Source organism: Macaca mulatta, chromosome 12 (assembly GCF_049350105.2).
Source record: "Macaca mulatta isolate MMU2019108-1 chromosome 12, T2T-MMU8v2.0, whole genome shotgun sequence".
Taxonomy (NCBI): domain Eukaryota; kingdom Metazoa; phylum Chordata; class Mammalia; order Primates; family Cercopithecidae; genus Macaca; species Macaca mulatta.
In genome coordinates, this window is record NC_133417.1 from 132,857,253 (window position 1) to 132,870,946 (window position 13,694).

At 44.1% G+C, this 13,694-nt stretch overlaps 1 protein-coding gene across 1 annotated transcript; it reads left to right on the forward strand.

Moving 5' to 3' along the window:
* Positions 1–563: 563 nt before the first annotated feature.
* Positions 564–7,012, forward strand: LOC144333517 (uncharacterized). Its single transcript, XM_077957730.1, has one exon. It carries the CDS (start codon positions 6,257–6,259, stop codon positions 6,572–6,574), a length of 318 nt encoding a protein of 105 aa, XP_077813856.1. The 5' UTR covers positions 564–6,256; the 3' UTR covers positions 6,575–7,012.
* The last annotated feature ends 6,682 nt before the right edge of the window (positions 7,013–13,694 follow it).

Below are 13,694 nucleotides of genomic sequence, written 5' to 3' on the forward strand. Positions count from 1 at the left end.
GACACAACATGTTCAAGGTCCCATTTCATCCTTTTCCTGTCCCAGATCTGGAATCAGCCTGTTCTCCAAGGATTCTGTTTCCTTTTATTGGATAATGATACTTAGAATCCAAGATCTGGATACTAACTGCACTCATTGCTAAGATTTTTTTTCTGCACCTACAGTCAGTTCTTCTGTAACACGACATATGTGCTCCTAACAATCATGAGACTGTACAAAATTGTGCAAAAAATCACAGGACTCATGGCTAATGCTCAGCTTTGGGAACAGCACTCAAAAAACTTCAACAGTGACTCATTAAAGAAAAGATGGAGAACTTAATAAAAAGGGTGCACAGTTCTATACATTACACATGTGTATATATGTGTATGTGTGTGTATTATAGGATATACATATATCTTGTAATAAATGTGGTACTTTACCTGAAGTTTGCTTATGGAAGTGAGCATAAGAAGGGTTGCAGCTTGTGGTATTGTCAAGTGATAGGAAGGGAGTGGTATCTGAAATGAAACAGAAAGTTGTAACTGTATGTGTGGATGGATTTCACTCACAGCGCATCCGTGAACAGCTAGCTAGTAGGTAGTTGTTTGAAGTATGCATGTGTGCATTTTAGCTGGGTGCAGTTTTCTGTATCTGCTCAGTATTTCTCTTGGACAAAATCACATATAAGCAAATGCAAAATTTACATTATGTTCCAGTTGTTTCCCAATACATCAGCCTCCTTGGAACACATTTACATTTTCAAAAACAAGTGTTACACCAGAACTGACTACTATAAATTAGGAACTGTGCTAGGCATTGGGAATTTGAGTAATTGATCCCCTGTATGTTTTCCATTTGGCCTTCTGTTTCAGGGCTTTTCATATTCGATTCTTATGGTTTGCTTTTGTGTCTGTCTTATTTGATGGACCTTACACACTTCTTTAGGGCCAGTTTTATCTCTTGTTCATCTTACTCTACCAAATGCTACACAGAGTCTGAAATGTGTAACAGTAGACAATTATTAAACTTTGCATAAATTGATACCAGTAAGGATAATGTATAGTTCCTCCTTTCAAAGAACTACAGTCTGGAGTTGTTCTGTCCAATATGGCAGCCACTCACTATGTAGGCTAATTAAGTTCAAATTAATCAAATTTAAATAAAGTAAAAAATTTTGTTCTTTAGCTTCGTTAGCTACATTTTAAGTACTTGATAGACACATGTGGTAAGTGGCTACCATATTGGTCAGCTCAGAACAGAACATTTCCATCTTCCCAAAAAGTCCAACTGGGCAGCTCTGGTCCAGATCCAAGAGGATGGAGAATTATAGCTCCCTTATTATTCAGATCATTATAGGAAGACCCGGTGATGCCCTGCCTCCTGTTCTTACAAAAAGAAAAAATGGTCCTACATTTAAGAAGATATAATTGAAAATATTTGAGACTGAAGGCCTTCTGAAAAATCAGAATTTTAAAAAGGTAGATCCATGTAATAAAATCTAAAGTATTCGACAAAGAAGTCAATGAAATCTAAAGAAAGTGAAATTCTCCCAAAGACACAACAAGGAAGACTTCCTTACCAAGTCTCAAACCTCCCAGAGTCATTTTTTGCAAAGTAGACTGAAGAAGATTAACAGAAGTAGTAGGAGAAAAACAAGGAATTTTGTCTCATAAAACTCAAGAGGTGAGAATGTGTTAAGAAAGATTTGTCAGTTGCATAGTCTGAGAAGTCATCTTGTGACATTGTCGAAGAGCGAAGAGCATACTGTGGACTCCGTCACAGTGGAGGCCACCGGGGATTTGAGTTAGAGCGTTTCACACGCAGGAGTTGTCTAGAGAGAAGTGGGGAAGTTCTGGAGGATTTTTGGTGAAGATTCTTATTTTTTTATAGTAAGTGAACAAACAATAACTCTCAATATATGTACCATAATCCCCAATTTTGTTTTTAAGTAGAGCAGATGGGTGGACATAAAATTCTGGAAGAAAATTAAAAAGTGAAGACTGGTTATTTCCATAAGGTGTGATTGTGGAAAATTTTTTTCTTCATATTTCTGTGTATTTTTCCAATTTTCTACAATGAGCATGTATAACTTTCATAGTGGAAAAATATTATCACTAATTATACTTAAATAGAATTATAGGTAATATTGTGCTTCTTCTTTTTTTATATTTTAAAAGACATGCCAACACATTTTATTATGTATAATCTTTAAAAAAAATTTTTAATTTATTCTTTCTAAGAGAAGGAGTCTTTCTATGTTGCCCAGACTGGCCTAAAATTCCTGGGCTAAAGGGATTCTCCAAACTCAGCCTTTTGAATAGCTGGCACTGTAGACATGCTCCACTGTGCGTGGCTTTTTGTGTATAATCTTTTCATTTTGAGATGGAGCTGTGCTCTGTTGCCCAGGCTGGAGTGCAGTGGTGCAATCTCGGCTTACTGCAACCTCCACCCTCCAGGTTCAAGCCATTCTCCTGCCTCAGCCTCCCAAGTAGCTGGGAGTGTGTGCCACCATGCCTGGCTAATTTTTGTATTTTTGGTAGAGACGGTGTTTTACCATGTTGGCCAGGCTGGTCTCGAACTCCTGGCCTCAAGTGATCTGCCTGCCTTGGCCTCCCAAAGTGTTGGGATTACAGGCGTGAGCCACTGCACCTGGCCGTTGTATATAATCCTATGCATACTTTGCTGACTCCTCATCCCACATTCCTGCTTCCTCACCCAACACCTATTTTTTAGTGTCACTGTTCTCATGCCTATCATCTAGAGGGAGGTTTTTTGTTGTTGTTTTCTTGGGTTTTTTTGGACAATGCTTTCTGAAGTGTGGCTGTCAAGGGGAGGAGACACAAAAGCAGTAGCTGGAGGGGGACTGGGCTCAACAGTGTGCTTTTTTTGCTTGAAGCTAGGAGAAGTGCCACTTTCAAGGTTTTGATGTGGATGGAAGAGTCTGGAAGGTTGGGGGAGTGTTCATTGCTGTGTTTGCAGTGTCTAGGATGGGCGGCACTTCCTAGGTGCTCAGCAAATACCCGTGGAGTGAGGGAATGAGAGGAAGAGACGCCTGAGAAAGGAGATTTAGAAAGCCAGATGGAGGTGGTTTCAAGTGCACAGGGGCAGGGGCCAGTCTTGGATGGTGGGAGTGGGACCCACACCCACCTTCTCCTCCATGGTTACCCAAGAAGAGGAGGGCCGACTGGATTCCAGCAGTTTTTTGCACATTATGGTAGGAAGTGCCTTCTTGGAGTGACGGGGTCGGAGAAGGCATCCAACATCTGAAGAAACGGGAGAAGACAGGAAGTAGTCATTGTAGGAAGAGGGCAGGCCAGCTGATGGGAGAAGGGGAGAGCCTGGAGGAGGGCAGGTGGAGGGCCAGCTCCCTCTGCTGCTGCCATCTGTGGTGGTGATGACAGATCACAGCCTCCTCCTTATTCTGCTACTCTCACACCATTGCCTCCTCATTTTCCCACCCTTGCTCTCCCTTCCTTTGTTATAATTTAATGGAGATAGGACCAAAACAGAAGGGGAAAAAAAAGAGACAGATAAGTTTCAGTTGGGGTGATTGGGGATAGGTGACATTTGAACTGTGTCTTTGAGGATGCGGGGGACGTCCCTGCTGGAAGAAGGCCCTTTAAATGAAGGCACTGCCACAACGGAGGTGGGGGAGGAGGCAGGTTCAAGTTACGATGACGTGGCTGGCGTGTTTCCTGTATGAAATCAAAAGGTCTGTGTCAGAGGAGCAACCTGGTGCTTGCCCTGCATTTGCCCCCTTCCTCCCAAGTGTCCTTTGCTTTGTTGGTTTCCTTTCTGGCCAATGGCCTGTCCTTCGGTGAATCTTGCCCCCTTCATTGTTCTTGTCTCTGTCTCATTTCTAAGAGTGTAGTACAGTGTCGAACACATGGTACCTGCACCATAAATACTAACTTTTACTAGTAGTCATGATGTTAATTACAAACTCGCCCTTCTCATGTAGCTTTGGGCTACTCTAGAGCCCGAGGAGCCCCAGACAGGAGACTAAGCTGCAAAGATAAATTGAAGCTAGATTTATTATTATTATTATTATTATTATTATTTGAGATGGAGTCTCACTCTGTCACCCAGGCTAGAGCACAATGGCATGATCTTGGCTCACTGGCAACCTCCGCCTCCTGGGTTCAAGCGATTCTCCTGCCTTAGCCTCCCAAGTAGCTGGGACTACAGGCCTGCACCACCACACAGGGCTAATTTTTGTATTTTTGGTAGAGACAGGGTTTCACCATGTTGGCCAGGCTGGTCTCGAACTCCTGACCTTAAATGACCCGCCTGCCTCAGCCTCCCAAAGTGCCAGAATCACAGGTGTGAGCCACTGCGCCTGGCCTGAAGTTGGATTTTTGAGGGCATTTTAATGCCATACTAGTGAATCTGAATTGTTGAGTAGGAAAGAGATGTTGAACATTAGAATAAAGAGTAGAACAAGATAGCTTTTAAAATACAGAAGTTATTGGCCGGGCGCGGTGGCTCACGCCTGTAATCCCAGCATTTTGGGAGGCCGAGACGGGTGGATCACGAGGTCAGGAGATCGAGACCATCCTGGCTAACACGGTGAAACCCCGTCTCTACTAAAAAAAATACAAAAAACTAGCCAGGGGAGGTGGCGGGCGCCTGTAGTCCCAGCTACTGGGGAGGCTGAGGCAGGAGAATGGCGTGAACCCGGGAGGCGGAGCTTGCAGTGAGCTGAGATCCGGCCACTGCACTCCAGCCTGGGCGACAGAGTGAGACTCCGTCTCAAAAAAAAAAAAAAAAAAGAAATTGGCAAAAATATAAAATAATGGCCACTGTACTTATTATTTTTTTTTTATTTTGGAAAATGCAGTGTTTTTTCCCCCAAAATGTATTATATAGGTGATCACATAACGGGCTTACATTGTTATTTTAAAATGAATTAATAAACTTTTTAAAAGTCTCAGTGTTAACTTAGAATGCATTAAATATCTATAGATAAAAGCCATATAACAAGGACAAATTGGAGTTCTCAATACTTTTTAGGAGCATAGGGATCCAGAGAGTAATACGTTTGAGAACTGCGGCTCTACCATTTCTCTTCTCTTTGGTCAATGTGTGAATGTGCTTTTCTAAATCCACCATCAAAATCTGAACGTGGGACGTCCTGGGACTCCACGCCTGAGAAGTAAATGAAAGCCTTGCTTTCCAGACTGAAAGGAAGTTCGGTCCAGGGTGCGGGGTGCCGCCTACTCCCCCTCCCACTTAGAGAGTCACAGAGCACGTGACAAAGGCAAGCTACTGCGAAGAACAGAGTCAAAAAGTCTGTTGGGTTTTATTTAAATTCATTATTTCTCAAAAACAGTCAAACCTTTTTTGTGTGTTGCCTTTTAATGTCCTGTGAAAGGAATCTTCTAGCAAACATGTTTTGGGAAGCCCGCCACTGATTAGTCCCCTTCTTCCTGAGTTCTGAGCAACATTGCAAGGCCAGATGAGGCTGTCTTTGGGGCAGCGAAGCTTCCTGGGGCCTCTGGACCCTTACCTCGGAGTTGCCTTGCTGCCAGCTGTGTCATTAAAGTAGGACCTGCAACATGTGACTCGTGTGAGAAGAATTCATTAGGAGGCAGAAACCCGAGGACCAGAAGGTACTGAAGCTGGGTCTGAGGGCTGTGGGCTTCCCTAGTGAGGCTGATCTTGATAATTCCCTGAATGAGCTCACTGTGTGTGCTGAGGGCTCTCCCAGGTAGAAGAATCAGACATAGCCACTAACTCAGATGCAGGTGGCCTCTTTGAATTGTGACTTCCAGACCAGAGAGAAAATAGCAAAGATGGGGAACTTCCTTTATGTTAGCTTCTGTGCTCTCCTTCTCCTAATCAAGTAAACCCTAGGAATTTTTTCTGGGGCGATGTCCAGGGAAATATGTGATTCTCCTGGGAAAAGATTAGTGAGCAAGGAAACCATCAATGACAGATGTATCTCTCTGGCTCATCTATTCAAGACTGGCTGTATTTGAAAATAGGGATAGGTCCTTGGCTGAATATTCCCACTGGATGAAACAGAGGTTAATTTAGCTGAATTGAAGATAAGTGCCTTAATGAGATGAAAGGTACCTAATAGGGACATCAACAGGAGGTTTCCCTGCGGAAACTGGAATAAACAATAACAAGGAAATGGTCATGTGTCTTCCCTCTTCTCTCCCCAGAGTTGGTACATAAGGGCCTCCCCCGAGCAGAAGGAGGCATCAGACCTCCTCACCTCTCCTGAGTCCTCCATCCTCACTTCTCCTGAGTCCTCTCTACTGACACCATGGGTTGCTGTGGTTGTGGAAATTGTGGTGGCTGTGGTGGCTGTGGTGGTGGCTGCGGTGGTGGCTGCGGTGGTGGCTGTGTTGGCTGTGTTGGTGGCTGTGGCAGCTGCACCACCTGCAGGTGCTACCGGGTGGGCTGCTGCTCCAGCTGCTGCCCCTGCTGCCGCGGCTGCTGTGGGGGCTGCTGTAGCACGCCCGTGATCTGCTGCTGCCGCCGCACCTGCAGCTCGTGTGGCTGCGGCTGTGGGAAGGGCTGTTGCCAGCAGAAGGGCTGTTGCCAGCAGAAATGCTGCTGCCAGAAGCAATGCTGCTGCTAGGCGGCCGGCCTGGCTCCACCCCTGCCCAGGAGCTGTGGTAACCCTCGCTGTCTCCCGCTGGCAAGGCTCTGCTTAACCCCATTCTGTCTAATCCTTTTTCTAACCTATCTGTCACCAGCAGATCCCCTTGGCTTCTGCTTCATGTGCCTTGTGCTTTGCCCTTCCGGGATTTTCCTTTGCCCACACTCTGCACAGACTTGCCCAGACCACACAATGTGAAACAAACGGGCAACCAAGCCACCAGTGATAACTGGATAAAGTCAGAGCCAACCAGGAAACTAGTGTTTTCTTATTTTATAATGTACAATCTTTCCTAAATGGTCAGTCCTGGATTTCACCATTTTTCTGTTCACTGCGTGTGTGCAATCTTTTCCATTGCTTTTGTCTATACTGGCTCTTTAAAATTTCCCAATAAAATGGCTTGGTGTGTCACAAAAATCTCTTCATTAGTCATTTTTTTAAAAATCAGTTCCTTCGTCGGCTCATCTGTCCCTATGCTGTGAGTCCCATTCTGGCCCTCGCACTCCTGCACCCTCCTGAAGCTGGCCATGGGCCCAGCCCCTGAACCTGTAGCTGTTAATCAGAGAGGCACACAGCCCCCTGTGCTGCTGCCCTGACATGATGTCTTACCTGTGGGGTCTGTGTACTCGGATTCTCCTAAGGATTTTCTAGGGTGGGATTGAGGGTGGTGCGAGTTGATGGTGGTGATAGGTTTCTGTTTCTCCTTGAAATGTGTCTAGGAGGCCAGGTGTGGTGGCTCATGTCTGTAGTCCCAGCACTTTGGGAGCCCAAGACGGGTGGATCCTTTGGGAGCAGTTGTTTAGGACCAGCCTGGGCAATATAGGAGACCTCATCACTGCAAAAAACCAAAGTGTTAGCTGGGTATGGTGAAGTGCTCCTATGGTCTCAGCTACTCGGGAGGCTGAGGCAGGAGGATCACTTGATCTCAGGAGGCTGAGGCTGCAATGAGCTGTGACAACATCACTGCGCTCCAGCCTGGGTGACAGAGTGAGACACTATCTAAAAAAAAAAAAATTATCTAGGAAATGAAAAATGAGCCCCAAAGGAAGGGGGAACGGATGTAGCCTCTACCTTGCTGTGCTCAGTGGTTTCTGAAATGACTGGAAAGTGTTGCTAGAACAAGGAGGTTGAGCACTGTGGGGGGTGGGGTGGTTCCATGTAGCTCACGTCCTTGCTGGTGTCCTTGGCATGGCCTCCGAGACCACTACTAGGCATCAGTAGTCATAAAGACTTATGAATAAATAAGAAAGTTGGGGCTGGGTGTGGTGGCTCAAGCCTGTAATCCCAGCACTTTGGGAGGCTGAGCTGAGAGAATCACTTGAGTCCAGGAGTTTGAGACCAGCCTGGGCAATAGAGTGAGACCCTGTCTTTAAAAATAATCAAAAATTAGCTGGGCATAGTGGTGCATGCCTGTACTCCCAGCAACCTGGGAGGCTGAGGCAGGAGAATTGCTTGAGCCCAGGAAATCGAGGCTATAGTGAGCTGTGATCACTCCACAGCAGTCAGCTTGAGCAACAGAGTGAGACCCTGTCTCTAAATAAATAAATAAATAAATAAATAGGAAAGTCATCCTAACACTGGTTATGGCAACAAAACAGCTTCCACTTAGGAGGGAGGTGGGCTACAAAAGCTTAGAGAAGTGTCATGCTCATTCAAGGTGAGAGAAAGAACAAATTTGCCAAACTCGCATTGGATTACAGCTCACCACAGTGTATTAGGCCCAAGGCAATTTGCTTGCACTCAAAAATCTTTTTTTGACTAAATGTTCTTCATGATCTAGAGTACGCTGTGGCAATTTTTTTCTGTAAAGTATCGGATGTAAATATTTTCAGCTTTGCAGGCCACATGATTTGCTGCAACTTGTCAACTCAGCCATTCTGCCTTTAAAACAGCCACTGACAACAATTAAGTGTGTAAGTGGCTGTGTTCCAAGAAAATACTGTGTACAAAAGCAGGTGGCAGGGCAAAAGTGGGCATCAGTTTGTTGACCCCCGGTCTCGACATTGACGGCAAAGGTAAGTGCAATGTTGCACAGTGGTTAAGAGGACTGACTCTGAGGTCAGCCTGCCTGGACCTGTTTCCAACTCTCCAATTTCCTTGTGATCTTGGACAATGTTTTTAGTTTTGGGGGTTTTTTTATCTGTAAAATGAGAGTATTAACAGTATATGCTGGCCGGGCGCGGTGGCTCACGCCTGTAATCCCAGCACTTTGGGAGGCCGAGGCGGGCGGATCACAAGGTCAGGAGATCGAGACCACGGTGAAACCCCGTCTCTACTAAAAATACAAAAAACTAGCCGGGCGAGGTGGCGGGCGCCTGTAGTCCCAGCTACTCCGGAGGCTGAGGCGGGAGAATGGCGTGAACCCGGGAGGCGGAGCTTGCAGTGAGCCGAGATTGCGCCACTGCACTCCAGCCTGGGCGACAGAGCGAGACTCCGTCTCAAAAACAAAACAAAACAAAACAGAACAAAAAACAGTATATGCTTTGCAAAGTTATTTCAAGAATTAAATCAAATGATACATGTAAAATACCCAGAATTGTGCCCGCAACATTAGAAGAGTTCAGAAAGATTTCCAGAGAGAACCAGAAAGGTTTGAGCATTATGGAAATACTCGTAATATAGATTTGACTTTCTTAGCAACTGGGAGAACACATTCTTTGTGCTCCAATGTCCTGGTAGACTCTGATCTTGGCAGGACCACGTGGGGCGCCAGAGCTCCTTCAGGGAGTGGGTTCTTCTCTCATTCCTCAGGATTCAGCTCAGATCTCGTCTCCCTCCATAGACAGGGCCTGCGACTGCTCTCCCAGTGACCCATGGGCCCCTCACATATCTCTAACAAAACTTTTTGACATTGGAGTAGGAACATCTCATTCTGCCCTGAGCCTATGAGAACCATTTCCTTTTTCCGTTTCCTCATCTCCCATCTTTATCGTCCCCAGTTCATGCACACACGTGCCGTCATGAGGCCCTCAGTCACCTTCGTAGATCATCCCTCTCACTCCCACCCATGCCCAGCACCCAGCACAACACCTGGCAAAGCAGCGTGCAGTACGGTGTGATTGTTCTGTCGGCAAAGAATAACAGGGCACATGTTCAGCTCGTGTTTCTGTGGTTGACTGTAACGGCTTTGGGGAATTATCTTTGTTGTATTCATTAGTGTAATAGAGTACGATGAACAAGAATTTCGAGAAGACTGTTGGCATTTGAGAATTTTTAATGGGAATGAAGTTCTCTCAAGCCATCTAACTGACCCATCTCTAGGTTTTCTTTTTTAATTTGATCCTACAAGCTTCTGTCAGATGTATCTTCCTGAAAAGCCATCTTTTATTGTGCTATATAATTCACTTACAAAAGGAATATCAAAGTCTTCACAGTCTAAAGTTCATAACTACTCTCAAATTTTATTTCCAGCTTAAATATCTACTAACTCCATTGGATAAACTTTCCACTGTAGGTAAATTGCTTTCCTTCCTGTTTCCTGAATAAGTCTTCTATTTTCCCTTAACAACATGTAACCTACCTTAAAATTCTAAAAATAACTAACATTTATTGAGTGCTTACTATGTTCCAAGCCCTATTCTGTGTGCTTTATACGTGTTATCACATTTACATTTCATAATAACCCTATGATAATGGATATTATTTTTCCATCATGGAATTCAGGTATAAAAAGATCAGATCACATCTTTCTAGAGGCAGAGGATCAGTTTGCACAGGATGATCCCAGACTGCACTGCACCACACCCTCTACCCTCTGCTTCTCCTTCCTCTCCACCTTTTCAAGTGCAGTTTTCCATTCAAGAAGGCTCTGCCTTCTTCATAAAACCTCCCTTTCTTCACTATCCAATTGGAAGTAGTTTGTCTGTTCTCTTGTTAAGTCTTAATATTCACCAGCAACTACTTTGAGGCAACTCTTATTGGGCTACTAGTTAAATCTTTTTTCTTCCTTACTTTTCCTAATTATTTCTTCTCATATCTCTTATTTATGTATTTATGTGAGACAAAGTTTCACTCTTATTGCCCAGGCTGGAGTGCAATGGAGTTTTACTCTTGCCACCCAGGCTGGAGTACAATAGCATGATCTCAGCTCACTGCAACCTCTGCCTCCTTGGTTCAAGCCATTCTCCTGCCTCAGCCTCCCGAGTAGCTGGGATTACAGGCTCCCACTTGTATTTTTGGTAGAGATGGGGTTTCATCGTGTTGGCCAGACTGGTCTTGAACTCCTGACCTCAGGTGATCCACCCCCATCGGCCTCCCAAAGTGCTGGGATTACATGTGTGAGTCACTGTGCCTGCTATCGTCGCTCTTATTAATTTGAAGTAATTTAGACATATATATCTTTATATCACCTGTATTGTCCTGCACATTACAAGGGTTCAGCAAATGCTTGTTGATTAGGTTTTATTTTGCTCAAATGTTTATCTTTCACAATAGGATTACAAGCAGGAAGTTAATGGATAGAGGCACTGAATAGCCTCCTCTGTTTAGGACGGCAACACCTGGTTGTATTTAACTGGCTTGCTTATGCACTTGAGCCACGCTTTATGTAGGAACTTATGCTACTGACTAATAGGTCACATATGTGAATCCCCTGTGGTTTCCAATGACCTGGATGTTACAGGTTGGCTGATTGGGGCTTGGGACCGCTATGTATCCCATGAAGCCGAGCTGAGCTGCCTGCCTGTATGTCGGTGAATCTGAATGCAGATACACTTTGAATGAGTTCTAGTCATTGCCCAGTATCATTTTTTTTTTTTTCTAATTTTCATTTAAAAGTTCAAGAAAAGCAAAGAACCTATTAGACGGTATGTGTGATCTGTGTGGGAGTCTGGTCTAGTCTTTGGGTCATTAGTCTTTGGATTCCTCTTACAATGGAAGGCATTGTTGTTAGTATTAATATGGTGGTGGGCAATATATCCATGCAACAAGCCTACACATGTACCCCCTCCATCTGAAATCAAACATCTATGCATGGCGCTGAGGCAGGAGAATTGCTTGAACCTGGGACGCAGAGGTTGCAGTGAGCCGAGATTGTGCCATTGCACTCCAGCCTGGGCAACAAGAGCAAAACTCTGTCTTAAAAAAAAAAAAAGTATATCTATATACACACACACACACCCCCATTTATATAACATATATAACATATAATGTATATTATATATATATACACGGTGGTTCAGGATTCACCAGAATGTTGGAGTGCCCTGAGTCCAGATTCCTTCAACCTCTGTCTATCTTTTCTCAACTTAACCCATCCAATCCATCATTCTTTGGCTCTGTAAAGTGTCTTTAATGGACATCTTTTGCCACGTCCATTGATGTCTAGTTTTCCTCTAGGGCAGTGTAGCAGTGTACAGAAACCTTCTTTCCTTTCCTGTAAGAAGGAAAGAGAAGCAGATTACTTTTTTTTTTTTTAAATAAGCGTGCTCTCCCACTACTTACAAAATATAGAAAAAGTACAGAGTTACAATATTAAAGATACAAACAAATAATTCAACTTTGTTTAGAGACAAGAAACTTTTAATTGTTGTTAATCCATTCGAGATCAATTCAATCAAGAGCGCAGCCTCTGAATGGCAATTTCCACATTACTGTGATACTTGTTCATACCTCATTAATTATCTGAATACCTGGTTTGAAAGTTGGCTGTGGGGGTGGGGAAACCTAATGAAACAATTCTCCCTACTTGAATTGTAATAAATACACTTTTTAGCACATTCAGTGCATGTAGAAATTTACATTTTGATCTAATTGTATGGAGGATTGGTAGGAGAACAGTGAGCAATGGCAAGTAGGTGATTCTCGACTACTCCTCATATTTCCCTGTCTCCAGTGTTTTTTTGTTTTTTTTTTTTTTGTTTTTTTTTTTTTTTTGAGATGGAGTTTTGCCTAGGCTGGAGTGCAATGGTGCGATCTTGGCTCACGGCAACCTCTGCCTCCTGGGTTCAACTGATTCTCCTGCCTCAGCCTCCCAAGTAACTGAGGTTACAAGCACCTGCCACCATGCTTGGCTATTTTTTGTATTTTTAGTAGAGACGGGGTTTTGCCATGTTGGCCAGGCTGGTCTCAAACCCTGACCTCAGGTGATCTGCCCGCCTTGCCCTCCCAAAGTGCTGGGATTATAGGCATGAGCCACCGCGCCTAGCCCCCTGTCTCCAATCTTTACCGAAGCCCTTTCCTGTGATAGACAGTCCCTGTCAGAGTCCTTCCAATTCCCCTTCTCCCATAGACACTCAGACTTGATTTATTTTTCCCCATACATCTAAGAAAATCAATCGGTAGGGTTCTTGTTGCAGGTGCTTTTATTGGAATTTCTTTTCATGCATTTCTTATCAGACTGGGAGCTTGTGGATTCATCTTGTTAGGTTCTCACAGTGCCCTGCAGAGCCACTTTCTGTTAAGAGGAGGACAAATCCAACAACTGTTAAATTGCTCTCTGCAAGTTTATATGATGGGAAAGTATTATGGTGTATCAAAGTAGAGGTTCATGGGCCTCTTTAAGTAAAAACAGACAATCCTGGAGATTAGAGAGCCGGAAAGAAATGTATACCAGGTGAAGGCATGGAAGAAATGCCTGTTCAATGTGTGTTTTACAATATAGTTATTGAAGCAATTTAACTGTTCTGTCTTTAATCTGGAATATTGAAAAAAATTACCAAACATTGGCAGGAAATTATTACATTCCAAAATTGGCAGGAAAAATATCAACCAAAAACTGACAATTTTACACAGGGGCTCATCGTTGCAACATGGTACCTGAAGCCAACTAAGTGTAGGCAGGCCTTAGGGGACTGTGCAACAGAACCACAGTGCTGAACCACTTCATTATCTTTCTGGTTTGAAAAGTAGTACACAGTTGCACTCTCAAAAAAGTCATCTTTAAGACTTCTTGTACAGTATCTAAAAATTAATCTCAAGAAAGGCTGGTGTTAAAGATCGAGCTCATATGGCTGGGTGTGGTGGCTCATGCCTGTAATCCTAGCACTTTGGGAGGCGGGCAGATTGTCTGAGCTCAGGAGTTCAAGACCAGCCTGGGCAAATGGTGAAACCCCATCTCTACTAAAATACAAAAAATTAGCCAGGTGTGGTGGCGGGCGCC

Excerpts from the sequence above, each read along its gene's own strand:
- LOC144333517 (XM_077957730.1), top strand. The coding sequence starts at position 6,257 with ATGGGTTGCTGTGGTTGTGGAAATTGTGGTGGCTGTGGTGGCTGTGGT.